The sequence below is a fragment of the Heptranchias perlo genome, chromosome 32, assembly GCF_035084215.1.
Source record: "Heptranchias perlo isolate sHepPer1 chromosome 32, sHepPer1.hap1, whole genome shotgun sequence".
In the NCBI taxonomy this organism is placed as follows: Eukaryota; Metazoa; Chordata; class Chondrichthyes; order Hexanchiformes; family Hexanchidae; genus Heptranchias; species Heptranchias perlo.
In genome coordinates, this window is record NC_090356.1 from 344,870 (window position 1) to 366,611 (window position 21,742).

The following is a 21,742-nucleotide window of genomic DNA, read 5'->3' on the forward strand; positions in this document are numbered from 1 at the left end:
CGTTTGTTAAAGTGCTGCATGCCATCAAGATTGAAGCCCATGGAATAAAGAGGGCAGTAGTAGCATGGATGTAAAATTGGCCAACTCACAGGAAACAGAGTAGTGGTGAAAGGTTGTTTTTTGGACTGGAGGGAGGTGTACAGTGGTGTTTCCCAGCGGTCGGTACTTGGACCACTGCTTTTCTTAATACCTATTAATGACTTGGACTTGGGTGTACAGGGCACAATTTCAAAATTTGCAGATGACACAAAACTTGGAAGTGTAGTGAACAGCAAGTAGGATAGTGATAGACTCCAAGAGGATATAAACAGGTTGGTGGAATGGGTGGACACGTGGCAGATGAAATTTAACACAGAAAAATACGAAGTGATACATTTCGGTAGGAAGAACGAGGAGAGGCAATATAAACTCAAAGTGGTCCAGGAACAGAGAGATCTGGGGGTATATGTACATAAATTGTTGAAGGTGGCAGGGCAGGTTGAGAAAGTGGTTAAAAAAGCATACGTGATCCTGAGCTTTATAAATAGAAGCAGGATTACGGCCAATACGTCCACTCTTACTTCCCTCAGCAACCTAGGGTGCATCCAATCCGGACCGGGTGACTTATCTACTTGAAGTACAGCTAGCTTTTCTAGTACCTCTATCAATTTTTAGCCCATCCAGTATCTCAACTACATCTTCCTTTACTGAGACTCTGGCAGCATCATCTTCCTTGGTAAAGACAGATGCAAAGTACTCGTTTAGTACCTCAGCCATCCCCTCTGCTTCCGTGAGAAATATACTAAAAGAAAACTTATAAAATAGGCTTGAAGTCCAAAGCACTGGTTTTTGATTCACACAAGCAACCACTGAAACATTATAACATCACCATTTCACAACACTGTCCAGCTACTACATTAGAAACTGTCTACCACATGATTTCCCCACATACACGACTCTACACTGAAACATTAAGTTTGCCTGACAAGCGTAATAAATTATTTTTTTTTGTCAGTCAGGCATCACACAAAATCCATCGCAAAAGTCTCCAAACAAAATGACTCGGGATACCACGTAAGTTGCATTTTTATTTGCCTGATAAACTCAGAATAAGTTTAACTAGGAATAAGTATCTGAAGTTAGACAATCTAGGCTCCTTTTACCTCATCTTATTACTGGATTTACACATTTGATACCCTCACACATGCGTGGGGATATTGGTGGAGTTTAATTAGCTAAAATCAGCCTCCCTCTGTTTGTCCATTTGTTAGGGCACTAACTTGCTCAGTTATTTGTAGAGTGAGAAGAATCAAGCCCTTGTTAAACAGACAGCAGGCATCAGGAACAACCCTTGTGCAGCATGGTGAGCAATACAACTCACTAAAAAAATTGAATAAATCAACAGTTAGGACAGATGTTCCTTATATCTTTCAATCAAAACCTTCCAGACCTTCCAAAGTGACAGAGAGCCACAATATCACATTGGAGGCACCCACTGCCATATCCTATTAGTTAGCCCACTGTTCAGGATGGGCAATACAGTAGACTAGAGTTCCCAGTGACAGCATTTGCAATTAAGAACATAAGAAATAGGAGTAGGCCATACGTCCCCTCGAGCCTGCTCCGCCATTCAATAAGATCATGGTTGATCTTCTACTTTCCCACCCTATCCTCATATCTCTTGATTCACTTAGTGTCCAAGAATCTATCGATCTCAGTTTTGAATATACTCAACAACTGAGCATCCACAACCCTCTGGGGAAGAGAATTCCAAAGATTCACAACCCTCTGAGTGAAGATATTTTTCCTCATCTCCATCCTAAATGACCAACCCCTTATCCTGAGACTATGACCCCCAGTTCGAGACTCCCCACCAGGGGAAACGGCTTCTCAGCATCTACCCTGTCAAGCTCTCTAAGAATTTTATACCATTTGCTTTCCTAATTGCTTGCTGTACCTGCATATTAACTTTGTGATTTGTGTACAAGGACACCCAAATCCATCTGAATATCAACATTTACTAGTCACTCACCTTTTAAAAAAAATTCTGCTTTTCAATTCTTCCTACCAAAGTGGATAATTTCACATTTCCCCACATTATACTCCATCTGCCACCTTCTTGCCCAATCACTTAACCTGTCTATATCCCTTTGCAGCCTCTTTGCGTCCTCCTCACAACTTACTTTCCCACCTAGCTTTGTATAGTCAGCAAATTTGGATACATTACATTCAGTCCCATCGATGTCATTGATATAGATTGAAATTGCTGAGGGCCAAGCACAAATCCTTGCGGCATCTCACTAGTTACAACGTGCCAACCCAAAAATTACCTGTTTATTCCTAATGTCTGTTTTCTGTCTGTCAACCAATCCTCTATACATACCAATATATTACCCTCAATCCCATGAGCCCTAGTCTTGTATAACAACCTCTTGTGTGGCACCTTATCGAATGCCTTTTGAAAATCCAAATATACTACATCCACTGGTGCCCCCTTATCTACCCTGCTAGTCACACCCTGGAAAACACTAATAGATTTGTCAACACGATTTCCCTTTCATAAAATTGTGCTGGCTCCGCCTAATATGATTTTCTAAGTGCCCTGTTACCACACCTTTAATAATAGATTCTAGCATTTTCCCTAATACTGATGTCAGGCTAACTGGCCTATAGTTCCCTGTTTTCTCTCTCCCTCCTTTCTTGAATACCAGGGCTACATTTGCCACCTTCCAATCCATGGGAACCGTTCTAGAATCTAGGGAATTCTAGAAGATCAAAACCAATGGATCCACTATCTCTGCTGCCACCTCTTAAAACCCTAGGATTTAAGCCATAAGGTCCAGGGGATGTCAGCTTTTAGTCCCATTAATTTCTCCAGTACTTTTTCTTTACTAATATTAATTACTTTAAGTTCCTCACTCTCATCAGCCCCTTGGTTCCCCGCTATTTCTGAAAAAATTTTTTGTGTCTCTGCCTCTAAGGGATCCACATTTACTTTCGCTAATCTCTTCCTTTTTACATACTTGTACAAGCTCTTGCAATCCGATTTTATATTTCTTGCTAGTTTACTCTCATTCTATTTTCTCCCTCTATCAATTTCTTGGTCACCCGTTGCTGATTTCTAAAACCCTCCCAATCCTCAGGCTTTCTACTTTTTTGGCACTATTGTAAGCCTCTTAATCTAATGCTATCCTTAACTTCTCTAGTTAGCCACGGTTGGACCACTTCTCCCATAGATTTTTTGTTCCTCAAGGAATGTATATTCGTTGAGAATTATGAATTATTTCTTTAAATGTTCACCATTGTTTGTTTCCGTCATATCTTTTAATCTAATTTCCAAATCTGCCTTTGCCAACTTGTCCCTCATACCTATGTAATTGGCTTTGTTTAAATTTAAGACTCAAGTTTCGGACTTAACTACATCATTCTCAAACTCTATGAAATTCTATTATGATCACCCTTCCCCAGAGGATCCTTTACTATAAGATTACTAATTATCCCTGTCTCATCACACATTACTAGATCTAAAATAGCCTGTTCCCTTGTTAGTTCCTCGGCATATTGTTCTAGAAAACTTTCTCGAATGCATTCCATGAACTCCTCCTCCAAACTACTTTTGCCAATTTGGTTTGCCCTGTCTGAAGATTAAAACCCCCCACGATTATTGCATTACCCTTGTTACATGCTCCTCTAATTTCCTGATTTATACTATGTCCAACACTAACTACACCCACCAGTGTTTTCTGCCCCATGTTATTTCTTAGCTCCACCCATACTGATTCTACATCCTGATTTTCCAAGTTAAGATTATTTCTCACTACTGTCTTTATCTCACCCTTTATCAGGGCTACCCCTCCTCCTTTTCCATTTTGCCTATCTTTTGTAAAAGTCAAGTACCCTGGAATATTTAGTTCCGAACCTGGTCACCCTACAACCGTGTCTCAGTAATGGCTACTAGATCAAATCCATTTATCTCTTTGTGCCATTAATTCATCTATCTTGTTACGAATGCTGCGTGCATTCAGATATTGCGCCTTCAATTTTAACTTTTTAATATTTTTCCCTGATGTGACCTTAGGCACTAATGCCCTATTACCTTTGTTAAACACACTGCTTGTTTTTACCCAAATTGCTACTCTGCTCTACAGCCTTGATTTTTCTCTATAGACTTATAAATTTCTCATTATCTGAATCTCTTTTCCCCGCCCCCCCTCCATTAGTTTAAAGCCCTATCTACCACCCTAGTTATTTGATTCGCCAGGATACTGGTTCCAGCCTGGTTTAAATGGAGCCCGTCCCAATGGAACAGCTCACTCTTTCCCTATTACTGGGCCAGTGCCCCATTAATTGAAACCCGTCTCCCACACCACTCTTTCAGCCACGCATTTAACCCTCTAATCTGTTTGTCCCTATGCCAATTTGCAAGTGGCTCAGGTAGTAATCCAGAGATTATTACCTTCATGGTTCTGCTTTTTAAACTTGGACCCTAGCTCCTCAAACTCCCTCAGCAGAACCTCATTTTCTAGTTCAAAGTGTCCAGGTAACTCTCCCCCTCCCTGATGCATTGCAATGTCTGCACCTCGAACTCCAGCTCAACAAATCCGAGCCGAAGTTCGTTGAGTTGCAGATACTTACTGCAGATGTGGTTGCCTGGGATCACGCTGCTCTCCAAAAACTCCCACTAGCTGCAGTTACACCACACCACCTGCACTGCCATCTCTATCTAACCTTGTTTTATTTATTCAAAGTTTTTATGTAATTAATTCACTTGGTTTATTTTTAGTATTTTTTTAAAACTAATTAATTTATCTACTTCAAATGATTACTTTATTAGCAAGTTATAGGTTCCTAGTTTAAACCACTCCCCTTGCTTAGAGATTGAAGTTAGAAAGAGGGATAAGGTCCTGCAGGAAGATTTTAAGGAGTTAGGAAAGAGAGTAAGAAGCAGGACCTCAAAGATAGTAATCTCCGGATTACTCCCGGTGCCACACGCTAATGAGTATAGAAATAGGAGGATTGGGCAGATGAAGACGTGGCTGCAGAGATGGTGCAGGAGGGAGGGCTTTAGATTCCTGGGGCATTGGGACTGGTGCTGGGGGAGGTGGGACCTGTACAAGCCAGACAGGTTGCACCTCAACAGGGTCAGGACCAATATCCTCACGGGGAGGTTTGCTAGTGCAGTTGGGGAAGGTTTAAACTAGCTTGGCAGGGAGATGGGAACCTGAGTGTAGATTCAGACTGGACAGAATCAGGACTGGAGATAGAAGGCAGAAAATTAGTAAGTGACTTAGGAAGGCAGAGGAAACAAAGGTCAGAAAACAAACAGCAAGGGAGTTTGGCAGTGCTTAAAGATATATACCTCAATTCAGGGAGTATAGTGAATAAGGCAGATGAGCTAAGAGCACAGGTAAGACACGTGGTACTACGATATCTTAGCTACTACAGAAACATGGCTTAAAGAGGGGCATAAATGGCAGCTCAACGTTCCTGGTTACAGGGTTTTCAGGCGAGATAGAGAAGGGGATAAAAAGGGGGGGTGGCAATTTTGGTTAAAGAAACAATTACAGCTGAGAGAAGGTTTGATATGTTAGAAGGATCATCAAATGGGGCCATATGGGTTGAGCTAAGGAACAAAAAAAGGGGCAGTCACACTACTGGGAGAGTACTATAAGACCCCCAGTCAGAGGGAGATAGAAAAGCAAATATGTAAGCAAATTTATGAGAAGCGCAAAAACAGTAGGCAATAATAGTAGGGGATTTCAACAACCTAATATTAACTGGGACACAAACAGTGTGAGGGTATAGAGGGCGCAAAATTCTTAAATTGCATTCAGGAGAACTTTTTAAAGCCAGTACGTAGCAAGCCCAAGAGAGGGGCAGTTCTGGATTTAGTTTTAGGAAATGAGGCAGTTGGAAGGAGTATCAGTGGGAGAGCATTTTGGTGGTAGTGATCATAATTCAGTTAGTTTTAGCATAGTTAAGGAAAAGGACAAAGATAGAACAGGAGTTAAAATTCTCAATTGGGGAAAGGCCAATTTTTCTAAGTTAAGAAGTGATTTAGGACTGGAAACAGCTACTTGAAGGTAAATCAATGTCAGAGTGGTGGGAGGCATTCAAGGGGAAGATTCAAGGGATGCAAATAAACATGTTCCCACAAAGGAAAAGGGTGGGGCTGCCAAACCTAGAGCCCCCTGGATGTCAAGGAGCATATGGGGCAAGACAAGGCAGAAAAGGAAAGCTTATGTCAGACACTGAGAACTCAATACTACAGAAAGCCTAAAGTGCAGAGGTGAAATTAAAAAGAAAATTAGGAGAGCAAAGAGAAGGCATGAAAAATCAAGGAAAACCCAAAGATGTTTTACAAATACATTAAGAGCAAGAGGATAACTAAGGAAAGAGTCGGGCCTATTAGAGACCAAAAAGGAAACCTACGTGTGGAGGCGGAAGATGTTGGTCTGGTTCTTAAATACTTTGCATCTGTCTTCACAAAAGAAAGGGGTGACGGAGACATTGTAGTTAAGGAGGAAGAGTGTGAAATATTGGATGGGATAAACTTAGTGAGAGAGGAAGTATTAAGGGGATTAGCATCTTTAAAAGTAGATAAATCACCAGGGCCGAATAAAATGTATCCCAGGCTGTTAAAAAAAAAAGCAAGTGGGGAAATAGCAGAGGCTCTGACCATCATTTTCCAGTCCTCGCTGGATACAGGCGTAGTGCCAGAGGATTGGTGGACTGCTAATGTTGTACCATTGTTTAAAAAGGGAGCGAGGAATAGACCAAGTAATTACAGGCCAGTCAATCTAACCTCGATGGTGGGCAAATTACTGAAAACAATTCTGAGGGACAGGATAAACAGTCACTTAGAAAGGCACGGAGTAATCAAGGACAGTCAGCATGGCTTTGTTAAGGGAAGGTCATGTCTGACTAACTTGATTGAATTTTTTGATGAGGTAACAAGGAAAGTCGATGAGGGTAGTGCATTTGATGTAGTTTATATGGATTTAGCAAGGGTTTTGACAAGGTCCCACATGGCAGACTGGTCAAAAAAGTACAAGCCCATGGGATCCAAGGGAGAGTGGCAACTCGGATTCAAAATTGGCTCAGTGGCAGGAAGCAAAGGGTAATGGTCGACGGGTGTTTTTGTGACTGGAAGGCTGTTTCCAGTGGAGTCACAGGGCTCAGGACTAGGTGCCTTGCTTTTTGTGGTATATGTTAAATGATTTGGACTTAAATGTAGAGGGCATGATTAAGAAGTTTACAATTGATACAGAAATTGGCCATGTGGTTGATAGCGAGGAGGAAAGCTGTAGACTGCAGGAAGATATCAATGGACCGGTCAGGTGGGCAGAAAAGTGGCAAATGGAAATCAATCCGGAGAAGTGTGAGGTAATGCATTTGGAGAGGACAAACAAGGAAAGGGAGTTCACAATAAATGAGAGGATACTGAAAGGTGTAGAGGAAGTGAGGAACCTTGGAGTGCACAGATCCCTAAAGGTTACGGGACAGGTAGGTACGGTGGTTAAGAAGGCATATGGAATACTTTCCTTTATTAGCCGAGGCACAGAATATAAGAGCAGGGAGATTACGTTGGAACCATGTAAAACACTGGTTAGGCCACAGCTTGAGTACTGTGTACAGTTCTGGTCACATTACAGGAAGGATGTAATTGCACTGGAGAGGGTACAGGGGAGATTTAGGAGGATGTTGCTAGGACTGGAGAATCTCAGCTATGAGGAAAGATTGGACAGGCTGGGGTTGTTCTCTTTGGAACAGAAGACGCTGAGGGGTGATTTAATTGAGGTGTACAAAATTATGAGGGGCCTAGATAAAGTGGATAGGAAGACCTATTTCCCTTAGCAGAGAGGTCAATAACCACAGGGGCATACATTTAAAGTGATTGGTAGAAGGATTAGAGGGGAGCTGAGGGAAATATTTTTCACCCAGAGGGTGGAGGGGGTCTGGAACTCACTGCCTGAAAGGGCGGTAGAGGCAGAAAACTCAACTCATTTAAAAAGTATCTGGATGTGCACCTGAAGTGCCGTGACTACAAGGCTACTGACCAAGTGCTTGAAAGTGGGATTAGGCTGGGTGGCTTATTTTTTTTTTATTCGTTCATGGGATCTGGGCTTTGCTGGCGAGGCCGGCATTTATTGCCCATCCCTAATTGCCCTTGAGAAGGTGGTGGTGAGCCGCCGCTTTGAACCGCTGCAGTCCATGTGGTGAAGATTCTCCCACAGTGCTGTTAGGAAGGGAGTTCCAGGATTTTGATCCAGCGACGATGAAGGAACGGCGAAATATTTCCAAGTCAGGATGGTGTGTGACTTGGAGGGGAACGTGCAGGTGGTGTTGTTCCCATGTACCTGCTGCACTTGTCCTTCTAGGTGGTAGAGGTCGCGGGTTTGGGAGGTGCTGTCGAAGAAGCCTTGGCGAGTTGCTGCAGTGCATCCTGTGGATGGTACACACTGCAGCCACTGTGCGCCAGTGGTGAAGGGAATGAATGTTTAGGGTGGTGGATGGGGTGCCAATCAAGCGGGCTGCTTTGTCCTGGATGGTGTCGAGCTTCTTGAGTGTTGTTGCAGCTGCACTCATCCAGGCAAGTGGAGAGTATTCCATCATACTCCTGACTTGTGCCTTGTGGATGGTAGAAAGGCTTTGGGGAGTCAGGAAGTGAGTCACTCGCCACAGAATACCCAGCCTCTGACCTGCTGTTGTAGCCACAGTATTTATATGGCTGGTCCAGTTAAGTTTCTGGTCAATGGCGATGGGCCGAATGGCCTCCTTCTGTGCCGTAAATTTTCTATGATTCTATGAAAACATTACTGTCCAGATAATGTTTAGTAGATGGATTTTAGCTTGATTTTGAATTAATTAATTATTCTGAATATTTATTTAACTATTTGCTTATAGTTAAAGATATAGTGTGTATAGTAATTTAAAGACTTAGTTTAATTTCCTCGGGTTCCGCCGCACCCCACTCTGCTGACTATGATGTCACCTTTTGAGATTTTTCCCTGGGCTTGTTTAACTGCTCCGGTTTCCCACTCTCTTTAACTTTGTTTAGTTTTAAGGCTTTTTAAACTAACACTAACCAATAAAAATACTAACCACCACTAAAGACATTAACCCTAAAAATACTTACCAATAAACTAAATACTTACACTGACTTACCCTCGGCGCTCCTCTGTGACATCATTTTTTCGTTTTTCTTAATTTTTTTTTGATTTCGCCCCTCAGGTCCGCTCGCCACTCCTTTTATCGGCCCCTCAGGTCCGCTCGCCACTCCTTTTATCGGCCCCTCAGGTCCGCTCGCCACTCCTTTTATCGGCCCCTCAGGTCCGCTCGCCACTCCTTTTATCGGCCCCTCAGGTCCGCTCGCCACTCCTTTTATCGGCCCCTCAGGTCCGCTCGCCACTCCTTTTATCGGCCCCTCAGGTCCGCTCGCCACTCCTTTTATCGGCCCCTCAGGTCCGCTCGCCACTCCTTTTATCGGCCCCTCAGGTCCGCTCTTGCCACTCCTTTTATCGGCCCCTCAGGTCCGCTCTTGCCACTCCTTTTATCGGCCCCTCAGGTCCGCTCTTGCCACTCCTTTTATCGGCCCCTCAGGTCCGCTCTTGCCACTCCTTTTATCGGCCCCTCAGGTCTGCTCTCTGCGCCTCTTTTATTGGCTACTCAGGTCTGCTCTCACTGCTCCTTTTAATAATGTGTACACAATGTGAATCTGTCCCTCTTAATGCCATCTAATATATCTAATTAAGACATCAAATAGGATTAGTGATGGTGGACAACCATGCATCACTCCTCTTTTGAGTGAGGCATGCTCACTCTCCCTCTACCATCTATTCTTACATTAATTGATCATTGATCTCCATAGCTTCATCATGAGGACCTCATTAGGCATTAAGTTGAAAGTCTTATGAAAACCCCAAAGTAATATAAATGGATTCCCTTTTAGCCGCACAATGTTTCACCATCTTAGGGAAACCAATTTAATAAACTTGCTCATGCATTCCTTGTGAGAATAAAATTTATCATGCTCTTTTTTGATCACACTATGGACCTATAAAGGATCCAACGTGATGACCTGAACAATCACTTAATATCAGAGATTCGTTGATAGTTTTCAATCTCACCAGGAGCTCCCTTACTGCTGGATAGAAACCACAAATGTATTCTAGAATATGGCCATAAGTGCCCCAAATAGAACTCTATTCCATAATCTCTCGTAGAGCACCTCAAAAGTCAGCGATGTTTAGTGCTGATCTCTAATACCATTATCCCCCATCTTCTGCCAAACTCTTAAAATATTTCAAACTTGTAAAACATCTATTGCTCAAAACACACGCTGGAGACTGATCACAAACAGACCGCTATAACTGCTGATCTAACTCATTGTAAACAATTTTACAACACCAAGTTATAGTCCAGCAATTTTATTTTAAATTCACAACCCCAGTCCATCACCGGCATCTCCACATCAGATCTAACTCATGAATGTGCAATACTTGACAGTTACATGGCAACATCGCTCGGTTTATTTTCTCTAACTCCCTATGGAAATATTCCGTTAGCTCCTAGTTTCAATCGTATTGATTACCGACAAGTTGCCTTCAACTATTTAACTTCTAAGAATTATAATCCTCCAGCTCACTGACACCGAGCTTCACCGGGGCACCCGAGGCAACTCCGATTCCTGCTCATTTTTCAGCTTCGGGAAGACAATTTCCAATCAATCTCCCTGCCCCACTCTCGGATATTGCGCCAAGCTCCGCAGTAACAACCACTCACTTTTTCTTGTACTCGTCCCGCTCCCTCTTCACTTTGGCCAGGACATTGTACAGGGCGCGGAGCTCGGGGGTGATGGTGTCGATCTGAACACCGACTCCGTCCGGGTGGGTCCAAGACACGCCGGGGCCCTGCACGGTCTCCAGGCCGCCTCCCACCTTCCTGATGTGGGTGAAGCTCCAAATGGTCCCGGGTAGGCGGCTCGGGTAATGGTGATGAGGCAGCGAGGCCGAGCCGGGCGTGTAGCCGGAGCCGGGCGTGTAGCCCGCCGAGTAGCCGGAGCCGGGCGTGTAGCCCGCCGAGTAGCCGGAGCCGGGCGTGTAGCCCGCCGAGTAGCCGGAGCCGGGCGTGTAGCCGTAGTCCAGTTGGGTCTGGGTGGCCACGGCCCGGGTGCGACCGAGCCGGCTCCTCCGCGGCTCCTGGGCCGCCTGCAGTTGCTTCTCCAGCAGCTTGTTGCGCCGTTCCAGCTCGTGGACCTTGGCCAGGAAACAGCGGAAGCGCAGGTTGAGGGTCTTGAGGTGGTTGATGTTGGAGCCCAGGTCGTTCCGCAACGCCAGGGTGACGGGGTTGGGCTCGGACAGGCCGCAGGCCGACCGGCCGCAGCTCAGCAGCGGGGACATTGCCGCCGGGTTCATGTTTCACGCCGATACTCGAGAGTTACTGAAGCGGCCGCCGACAGCAGCCCATGGCCCGGAGACAGGCCGAGAGGCAAGAGCGCGGGCCAGACAACCTGGGCCTCAATCTCGGTCGTGGTCCGGCGGGGCGCAGGCTTTGAGGGACTCGGCCTGGGCGACTCGCTCCGTGCGAGGAGTTGGGCCTCACGTCCGCGATCGTCAATCACTTTGGAGCAAAGCTGCGTCGTACCCCCTTCAGGGAGACTGTAACCGGCACGGGGAGGCGGGGCCGCCGTTGGGTGGTATCTCCCCGCCGACTCCTCCTCCGAGCTGCGCAACCGCCCTTCCCGCAGCGCGGCCGCGTCTAAAGCGCGCGGCCGCGGATCCCGCCCTTTCGTAGCCGGTCTCGCGATGGAGCTGGGCGGGCGGAAGCGGATTATCGTCGCTCCCCATGAGTAACCCTGAGAGTCGGGGAGGGTCTGGACGGGACGTGGCCCCGCGGCCGGGGAGGGTCTGGACGGGACGTGGCCCCGCGGCCGGGGAGGGTCTGGACGGGACGTGGCCCCGCAGCCGGGGAGGAGGCGTAGTGTGAGGTAGTGACTGGGTGCGGCTAAGCTTTAAAGAGCTGAGGAGAGGAAAGGTCGTGGCCCTGGGAAGAGTCCTGATTTTAACAGGAGGATTCAGTGTGCGAAACGGTGTATTTGAAGCTTAGGAGGAAACGAGTGGAAAGTTTATAGTAACACCAACCATTAGCAAAGACAAGAGTTAGAATGCAGAAAGAGGTTGGAGACTAGAGGTGAGAAGAGTGGTCAAAAACCGAGTTTCCACTTCCATCGTTGCCAGGAGTGAAGAGTCTCCCCAAATATGAGAGCAGTATTCAGGTTTCAGCTATTCACAGTTTTTGTAAGTGGTGAAAAGAGTTTGGCACAAAAAAGAAATCCAAGCTTCTGAAGGCAGCCATAACAGTGGAGATGTATTTTATTTGAAATCAGAGGTGATAGTGAGGTCAAGAATATCAAAAAGGATGAAAGACAGGGCTAGACAGACTGGATGTAGGGAGGATGTTTCCCCTGGGTGGGGGGTCCAGGACGAGGGGTCACAGTCTCAGGATACGGGGCAGGACATTTAGGACCGAGATGAGGAGAAATTTTTTCACAGAGGGTGGTGAACTTGTGGAATTCTCTAGGGAAGGCTGTGGAGGCCAAGTCACTGAATATATTTAAGAAGGAGCCAGACAGATTTCTAGACACAAAAGGCATCAAGGGGTATGGGGAGAGAGTAGGAATATGGTATTGAGATAGAGGATCAGCCATGATCATATTGAATGGCAGTGCAGGCTCGAAGGGCCTACTCCTGCTCCTATTTTCTATGTTTCTAAGGATGGAGCAATCGAAGGTTACAAATAATAGTTATGAACATGCAAGAGATGAAAAAGTTGTATCTGAAGAATTGATAGAATCAATCTTTTATTGCCCTAACAAAGAGCACGTACATCAAGATTTAGTGATTCAGCCATTGCACTGAGGACTGCTGGTTCTATCTACTAAGGGCACGTCACCTAACAGAAGCTGATACATTTGGAATGGTATCATCAGCAAAGGAGTGGATAGAGTTGGATGATGGTGGAGTTGAGGAAGGGAATGATATGGAGAAAACACAGTGGGAGAAAGAACAGAGCCCTGGAGAATCCCTGAATTAGGTTTTGTCACATCACAGATTGGGAGTAATCTAATAGCTGGCACTGTCCCATAATATGAATTATTTGGCATTACTGTTTACTCCTGTTAATTTGAAGTCAAATTTTGCTGGAAAAAATTAGAATTATCCAGTAGTTTGAATTCAGCAATTTTAATAAAACAGCACATGGCATTTTTGCACTATTTCAATTTAATTTACAGATAATTTAAATTAATCACCTTTGAATTAAGACGACTGTATCCCATACAGGACTGAGTAATTCTGATAGGAGCAGTTTTCCATGCACCATCACAACAGGGATAGCATTCTGGCATCACTCCATCCCAGAATGAGAGAAATACCAAAACCTGGAGGGTACCATCACATTCTGACTGAGAATAATTCTTACAAGGACAACTCCCTAGGCACCACCCCATTCCCAGGCTTGTACTAATTCTGACAGATGTAGCTCCTTGGCCATTTCCTCACTAGCAGACTGAGAGTATACCAGACATCGTCCTAATAATGGCAGCCCTAAGGCTATCATTCCAACAGGAATAACTGCCTGAAGACTTTCCCATTCTCATACAGTGTAATCCTGATAAGGCCATCTGCTTGGGCACTGCCCAACAGGCACAGCTCATAGGAAAAGGAGTAGGCCATTTCAGCCCCTCGAGCCTGTTCTGCCATTCAATTAGATCATGGCTGATCAGTATTTCAACTCCATTTACCTGCGTTTGTTCCATATCCCTTGATACCCTTAACTACCAAAAATCTATCTTAGTCTTGAAAATTTCAATTGACCACATGCAATATTCCCATATAATGAGTAAATCACAGACATTAGGCTAACAGGGACAGCTCCCTGTTCAAAGACCCATTGAGGGAAGCTCCCAGGTGCTGTCCCATCTTCAGATTGAGAGTAATTCCCATGGGGTGGCGCTTCAGGATCTGTGCCATTCCCAGAATAGAGGCAATCTTGACAGAGGCAGCTCTCACGTTGTGGTCCCAATTTGGAGCTAATTGCAGTCCTTAGCCTGACGAGAACTGCTCGCTGTGTGCAGTTCCAGTAAGGGTAGTTTCTATGCTTTGATAACAATTTACATTTATATAAAGACCACACTTGGGAGTATTGTGCACAGTTCTGGTCTCCATATTATTGAAAGGATATAGAGCCATTGGAGAGGGTGCAAATAAATTCACAAGGATGATACCAGAACTGAGAGTGTATCCTTTTCAGGAAAGGCTGAACAGGCTTTCCTGAGGGGTGACCTGATAGAGGTCTTTAAGATAATGATAGGGTAGGCGTAGAGAAAATGTTTCTACTTGTGGGGGAGTCCAAAACTAGAGGTCATAAATATAAGATAGTCACTAATAAATCCAACAGGGAATTCAGAAGAAACTTCTTTACCCAAAGACTGGTAAGAATGTAGAACGCGATACCACAAGGAGTAGTTGAGGCAAATAGCAAAGATGCATTTAAGGGGAAGCTAGATAAGCGCGAGAGAGAAAGGAATAGAAGGGTATCCTGATAGGGTTAGATGAAGTAGGGAGGGAGGGAGGAGGCTTGTGTGGAGCATAAATACTGGCATAGATGAGTTGGGCTGAATGGCTTATTTCTGTGCAGTAGTTTCAATGTAACTCGATGTAAAGAAAGACTTCTATTAATATAGCGCCTTTCATGACCTCAGGACGTCCAAAACACTTTACAGCCAATGAAGTACTTTTGAAGTGTAGTCTCTTGCAATGTAGGAAATGCAGCAGCTAATTTACACACAGCTAGATCCCACAAATTATCCCCATGGAGTAAACACCCGGTTTAGTCTTGAGACGGACAGTTGCCTGGTAGCAGAGTCTCTAGGCCATCACCTTGATTCACAGAGAAACAGGGCATATGGAGACAACAGGAAGGGAATTAGGGAATAAAAACAAATTAATTACAAAAGGAAAATTCATCAACTCTAGGTGTGTAGTATTTCCTCCTAAAATTACATTATTTTGTTATAATTACATTAAACCAACTTGTGCTTTCTTAGTTTAAAATAATATCTACTAGTTCTTTTCTAGTTCAGTACTAAGAATTTTAAGTCCACCCCACCACAGTTTCTTCATTATTTATAAATGTTACAAATGCCCTGGGTATCTCTGGTTCAGCTGTGTCAGTTGCTCTCAAGCAGTCTGATGACCTGTGGAAGTTGACTCTCAGTGCCCTATATCTACTTGTGTGGTAGCTGAACTCAGGAGTGTAACAGTGAAACTCCCTTATGATCTGGACAGGATCTCCTTGTCTAACACTTGTGTACTCCTTCAACCTCTCTGGAGGCAGTCCAAGTTAGAACTAGGTGATGCTATGTTTAGTTCGAAACAAACTACTTTATTCCACAGTAGGTAAATATATAGGACAACAAAATTGATGAGAATTGCTTTGTACAAACGGTACAACTTCCGTATGTGTACTGTAACAAAAATAAAGATATGTGAGTACTAGCCCGTTCCACTGCATCATCTTACTCAACTTAAAAAAACAATCTGTGCCCCTTGTCCTACTATCCAGGACTGAGATCTTCCCCTATGCAGCTTTATGCTATTTGGCTGACCCATTGGTGTCATTGTTTAATTTTTAAAAGTCTTACTCCTCACCTACAGAGAACAAAAGAGTTCTTCAACACCAAAGTGCTAGGTGTCTTTCTGAATAACCAGATACGCTAGTGAATTAGCCATTGTTTGGTCTCTGAGAGGGACAATTCCATCTCACATTTTAATCAACTTTCGTCATCTTATGGATCCACCACCTGACATGGGGCTGCCTTGAGAAGCTAACCCTTTTAGGCATTCTTTTCACATTTTAAAAGAGCTCATAGTCAAGTTCTTTCCATGAAAACATAGCCAAAGAATCCCATCAAGACTTCTTTTTAACGAGGAAAGATTTACTTCTATAAAGCTCTTTGTGTAGCTCATTAATTCAAGAGTTGGCACGATATTTCATAAGAAATAGGAGGAGGAGTAGGCCATACAGCCTTTCAGACCTGCTCCGCCATTCAATAAGATCATGGTTGATCTTCGACCTCAATCCAATTTCTTGTCTGTGTCCAAAAATCTATTGATCTCAGTCTTGAATATACTTGATTACTGAGCACAGTCCTCTGGGGTAGAGAATTACAAAGATTCACAACCCTCTGAGTGAAGAAATTTCTCCTCACCTCAGTCCTAAATGGCTGACCTCTTATTCTGAGACTATGCCTCCTCGTTCGAGACTCTCCAGCCAGGGGAAACAGCTTCACCCTCTCAGCATCGACCCTATCAAGCCCTCTCAGAATTTTATATATTTCAATGAAATCACCTCTCATTCTTCTAAACTCCAGAGAGTATAGGCCCATTCTACTCAATCTCTCCTCATAGGACAACCCTCTCATCCCAGGAATCAATCTAGTGAACCTTCATTGCACCGCCTCTAAGGCAAGTATATCCTTCCATAGGTAAGGAGACCAAAATTGTACACAGTACTCCAGGTCTCACCAAAGCCCTGTACAAATTGCAACAAGACTTCCTTACTCTTGTACTCCAACCCCCTTGCAGTAAAGGCCAACATACCATTTGCCTTCCTAATTGCTTGCTGTACCTGTATGTTAACTTTCTGTGTTTCTTGTACAAGGACACCCAAATCCATCCGAACGCCAACATTTAATAGTTTCTCACTTTGTTTCCTCCTTGCACCTTACTTTCCCACCTAGTTTTGTTTAGTCAGTAAACTTGGATACATTACACTCAGCCCCTTCATCTAAGTCAGTAATGTAGATTGTAAATAGCTGAGGCCCAAGCACTGATCCTTGCGGCACTCCACTAGTTACAGCCTGCCAACCTGAGAATGACCTGTTTATTCCTACTCTCTGTTTTCTGTCTGCTAATCAATCCTCTATCCATGCTAATATATTACCCCTAACCCCATGAGCCCTTATCTTGTGTAACACCTTTAGTGTGGCACCTTATTGAATGCCTTTTGAAAATCCAAATATACGACATCCACTGGTTCCCCTTTATCTACCCTGCTAGTTACATCCTTAGAAAATTCCAGTAGATTTGTCAAACATGATTTCCCTTTCATAAAACCATGATGACTCTGCCTAATCATATTATGATTTTCTAAGTGCCGCGTTACCACGTCCTTAATAATAGATTCCAGTATTTTCCCGACGACCGATGTCCGGCTAACTGGCCTGTAGTTTTCTCTCTCCCTCCTTTCTTGAATAGCGACGTTACATTTGCTACCTTCCAATCCGCTGGAACCGTTCTAGAATCTAGGGAATTTTGGAAGATCTCAACCAATGCATCTGCTATCTCTGCAGCCACCTCTTTTAGAACCCTAGGCTGTAGGTCATCGGGTCCAGGGCATATGTCGGCTTTTAATCCCACAGCAATGTGGTTGATTCTTAATTGCCCTCTGAAATGGCCGAGCAAGCCACTCAGTTGTAAAATCTCGCTACGAAAAGTCATAATAAGAATAAAACCGGACGGACCACCCGGCACCGGACACGACAACGGCAAAACACCAAGCCCAGTCGACCCTGCAAGGTCCTCCTTACCAACATCTGGGGACGTGCCAAAATTGGGAGAGCTGTCCCACAGACTAGTCAAGCAACAGCCTGACAGTCAATGTCCCAGACTCTTCCATCACCATCCCTGGGTATGTCCTGTCCCACCGGCAGGACAGACCCACCAGAGGTGGCGGTACAGTGATATACAGTCAGGAGGGAGTGGCCCTGGGAGTCCTCAACATTGACTCTGGACCCCATGAAATCTCATGGCATCAGGTCAAACATGGGCAAGGAAACCTCCTGCTGATTACCACCCACCGTCCTCCCTCAGCTGATGAATCAGTCCTCCTCCATATTGAGCACCACTTGGAGGAAGCACTGAGGGTAGCAAGGGCACAAAATGTACTCTGGGTGGGGGACTTCAATGTCCATCACCAAGAGTGGCTCGGTAGCACCACTACTGACCGAGCTGGCCGAGTCCTGAAGGACATAGCTGCTAGACTGGGCCTGCGGCAGGTGGTGAGCGAACCAACACGAGGGAAAAACTTACTTGACCTCGTCCTCACCAATCTACCTGTCGCAAATGCATCTGTCCATGACAGTATTGGTAGGAGTGACCACCGCACAGTCCTCGTGGAGATGAAGTCCCGTCTTCGCACTGAGGACACCATCCAACGTGTTGTGTGGCACGACCACCGTGCTAAATGGGATAGATTCAGAACGGATCTAGCAGCTCAAAACTGGGCATCCATGAGGCGCTGTGGGCCATCAGCAGCAGCAGAATTGTATTCCACCACAATCTGTAACCTCATGGCCTGGCATATTCCTCACTCTACCATTACCAACAAGCCAGGGGATCAACCCTGGTTCAATGAGGAGTGTAGAAGAGCATGCCAGGAGCAGCACCAGGCGTACCTAAAAAAAGAGGTGCCAACCTGGTGAAGCTACAACTCAGGACTACATGCATGCTAAACAGTGGAAGCAACATGCTACAGACAGAGCTAAGCGATTCCACAACCAACGGATCAGATCAAAGCTCTGCAGTCCTGCCACATCCAGTCGTCAATGGTGGTGGACAATTAAACAACTAACGGGAGGAGGAGGTTCTGCAAACATCCCCATCCTCAATGATGGCGGAGTCCAGCACGTGAGTGCAAAAGACAAGGCTGAAGCGTTTGCAACCATCTTCAGCCAGAAGTGCCGAGTGGATGATCCATCTCGGCCTCCTCCCGATATCCCCACCATCACAGAAGCCAGTCTTCGGCCAATTCGATTCACTCCACGTGATATCAAGAAACGGCTGAGTGCACTGGATACAGCAAAGGCTATGGGGCCCGACAACATCCCAGCTGTAGTGCTGAAGAATTGTGCTCCAGAACTAGCTGCGCCTCCAGCCAAGCTGTTCCAGTACAGCTACAACACTGGCATCTACCCGACAATGTGGAAAATTGCCCAGGTATGTCCTGTCCACAAAAAGCAGGACAAATCCAATCCGGCCAATTACCGCCCCATCAGTCTATTCTCAATCATCAGCAAAGTGATGGAAGGTGTCATCGACAGTGCTATCAAGCGGCACTTACTCACCAATAACCTGCTCACCGATGCTCAGTTTGGGTTCCGCCAGGACCACTCGGCTCCAGACCTCATTACAGCATTGGTCCAAACATGGACAAAAGAGCTGAATTCCAGAGGTGAGGTGAGAGTGACTGCCCTTGACATCAAGGCAGCATTTGACCGAGTGTGGCACCAAGGAGCCCTAGTAAAATTGAAGTCAATGGGAATCAGGGGGAAAACTCTCCAGTGCCTGGAGTCATACCTAGCACAAAGGAAGATGGTAGTGGTTGTTGGAGGCCAACCGTCTCAGCCCCAGGGCATTGCTGCAGGAGTTCCTCAGGGTAGTGTCCTAGGCCCAACCATCTTCAGCTGCTTCATCAATGACCTTCCCTCCATCATAAGGTCAGAAATGGGGATGTTCGCTGATGACTGCACAGTGTTCAGTTCCATTCGCAACCCCTCAAATAATGAAGCAGTCCGAGCCCGCATGCAGCAAGACCTAGACAACATCCAGGCTTGGGCTCATAAGTGGCAAGTAACATTCGCGCCAGATAAGTGCCAGGCAATGACCATCTCCAACAAGAGACAGTCTAACCACCTCCCCCTGACATTCAACGACATTACCATCACCGAATCCCCCACCATCAACATCCTGGGGGTCACCATTGACCAGAAACTTAACTGGACCAGCCATATAAATACTGTGGCTACGACAGCAGGTCAGAGGCTGGGTATTCTGCGGCGAGTGACTCACCTTCTGACTCCCCAAAGCCTTTCCACCATCTACAAGGCACAAGTTGGGAGTGTGATGGAATACTCTCCACTTGCCTGGATGAGTGCAGCTCCAACAACACTCAAGAAGCTCGACACCATCCAAGATAAAGCAACCCGCTTGATTGGCACCCCATCCACCACCCTAAACATTCACTCCCTTCACCACCGGCGCACTGTGGCTGCAGTGTGTACCATCCACAGGATGCACTGCAGCAACTCGCCAAGGCTTCTTCGACAGCACCTCCCAAACCCGCGACCTCTACCACCTAGAAGGAGAAGAGCAGCAGGCACATGGGAACAACACCACCTGCACGTTCCCCTCCAAGTCACACACCATCCCGACTTGGAAATATATCGCCGTTCCTTCATTGTCGCTGGGTCAAAATCCTGGAACTCCCTTCCTAACACCACTGTGGGAGAACGGTCACCACACGGACTGCAGCGGTTCAAGAAGGCGGCTCACCACCACCTTCTCGAGGGCAATTAGGGATGGGCAATAAATGCTGGCCTCGCCAGCGACGCCCACATCCCGTGAACGAATAATAAAAAAAAAATTCCTCCAGTGCTTTTTCTTTACTAATATTAATTACTTTAAGTTCCTCACTCTTATTAGACCCTTGGTTCCCCACTATTTCTGGTATGTTTTTTGCTTCTTCTACTATAAAGACAGATACAAAATATTTGTTTAAAATCTCTGCCATTTCCTGATTCCCCATTATAATTTCTCCTGTCTCAGCCTCTAAGGAACTCATGTTTACTTTTGCTTCTCTCTTCCTTTTTACATACTTGTAGAAGCTCTTACAAACTTTTTATATTTCTTGCTAGTTTACCTCATATTCTATTTTCTCCCTCTATCAATTTTTTGGTCATCCTTTGCTGGTTTCTAAAACTCATCCAATCCTCAGGCTTACTGCTGTTCTTGGCAACATTATAAGCCTTTTCTTTTAATCTAATACTATCCTTAACTTCTTTAGCCACGGATGGATCACTTTCCCCGTGGAGTTTTTATTCCTCAGTGGAATGTATATTCGTTGAGAATTATGAAATATTTCTGCAAATGTTCGCCATTGCTTATCTCTGTCATATCCTTTAATTTCCCAATCAACCTTAGCCAACTCGCCCCTCATACCTATGAAATTGGCTTTGTTTAAGTTTAAGACTCTGGTTTCAGACTTAATTACATGCTCTCGAACTCAATGTGAAATTCTATCATATTATGCTCACTCTTCCTCAGGATCCCTTACTATGAGATTACTAATTAACCCTGTCTCATTAAACAAGATAAGATCGAAAATAGTCTGTTCCCTGGTTGGTTCCACGGCGTATTGTTCTAGGACACTGTCCTGAATGCATTCCATGAACCCATGCATTCATAGAATCATACAGAACAGGAGGCCGTCACTTGGCCCATCGTGACTGTGCCAGCCCTCTGAAAGAGCTACCAATTAGTCCCACTTCCCTGCTCTTTGCCCATAGCCCTGCAAATTTTTCCTTTTCAAGTAGAGATCCAATTCCCTTTTGAAATTTATTATTTAATCTGCTTCCACCACCCCTTCAGGCAATTCATTCCAGATCACAACAACTTCCAGCGTAAAAAAAAATTCTTCTCATCACCCCCTAGCTTTTTTGCCGATTATTTTAAATCTTTGTCCTCTGGTTACTGACCCTCCAGCCAGTGGAATCAGTTTCTCCCTATCTACTCTATCAGAACCCCTCATAATTTTGAACAGATAGAAACATAAAAAATAGGAAGTGGAGTAGGCCATTCGGCCCTTCAGAGCCTGCTCCGCCAATCAATATAATCATGGCTGATCCTCTATTTTAATACCA

The 21,742-nt window shown here is 45.0% G+C and overlaps 1 protein-coding gene and 1 long non-coding RNA gene across 6 annotated transcripts in view; one reads left to right on the plus strand and one right to left on the minus strand.

Moving 5' to 3' along the window:
• iffo2b (intermediate filament family orphan 2b) overlaps positions 1-11,694 on the minus strand; it is a 118,942-nt gene extending 107,248 nt beyond the window's left edge. For both annotated transcript variants that reach the window (XM_067970135.1, XM_067970134.1), the window contains exon 1: positions 10,765-11,694. In XM_067970135.1, the coding sequence (XP_067826236.1) occupies positions 10,765-11,396 (632 nt within the window). In that variant the 5' untranslated portion in view covers positions 11,397-11,694. The remainder of the gene's footprint in view (positions 1-10,764) is intronic.
• The window catches only part of LOC137300887 (uncharacterized), a 203,685-nt gene that overhangs the window by 119,627 nt on the left and 62,316 nt on the right, over positions 1-21,742 (plus strand). For 2 of the 4 annotated variants that reach the window (XR_010958179.1, XR_010958178.1), the window contains exon 3: positions 999-1,053. This is a non-coding gene — a long non-coding RNA (uncharacterized lncRNA). Of the gene's footprint in view, positions 1-994; positions 1,054-21,742 lie in introns of all 4 variants that reach the window. The other 2 variants (XR_010958177.1, XR_010958180.1) reach the window with 1 other exon arrangement.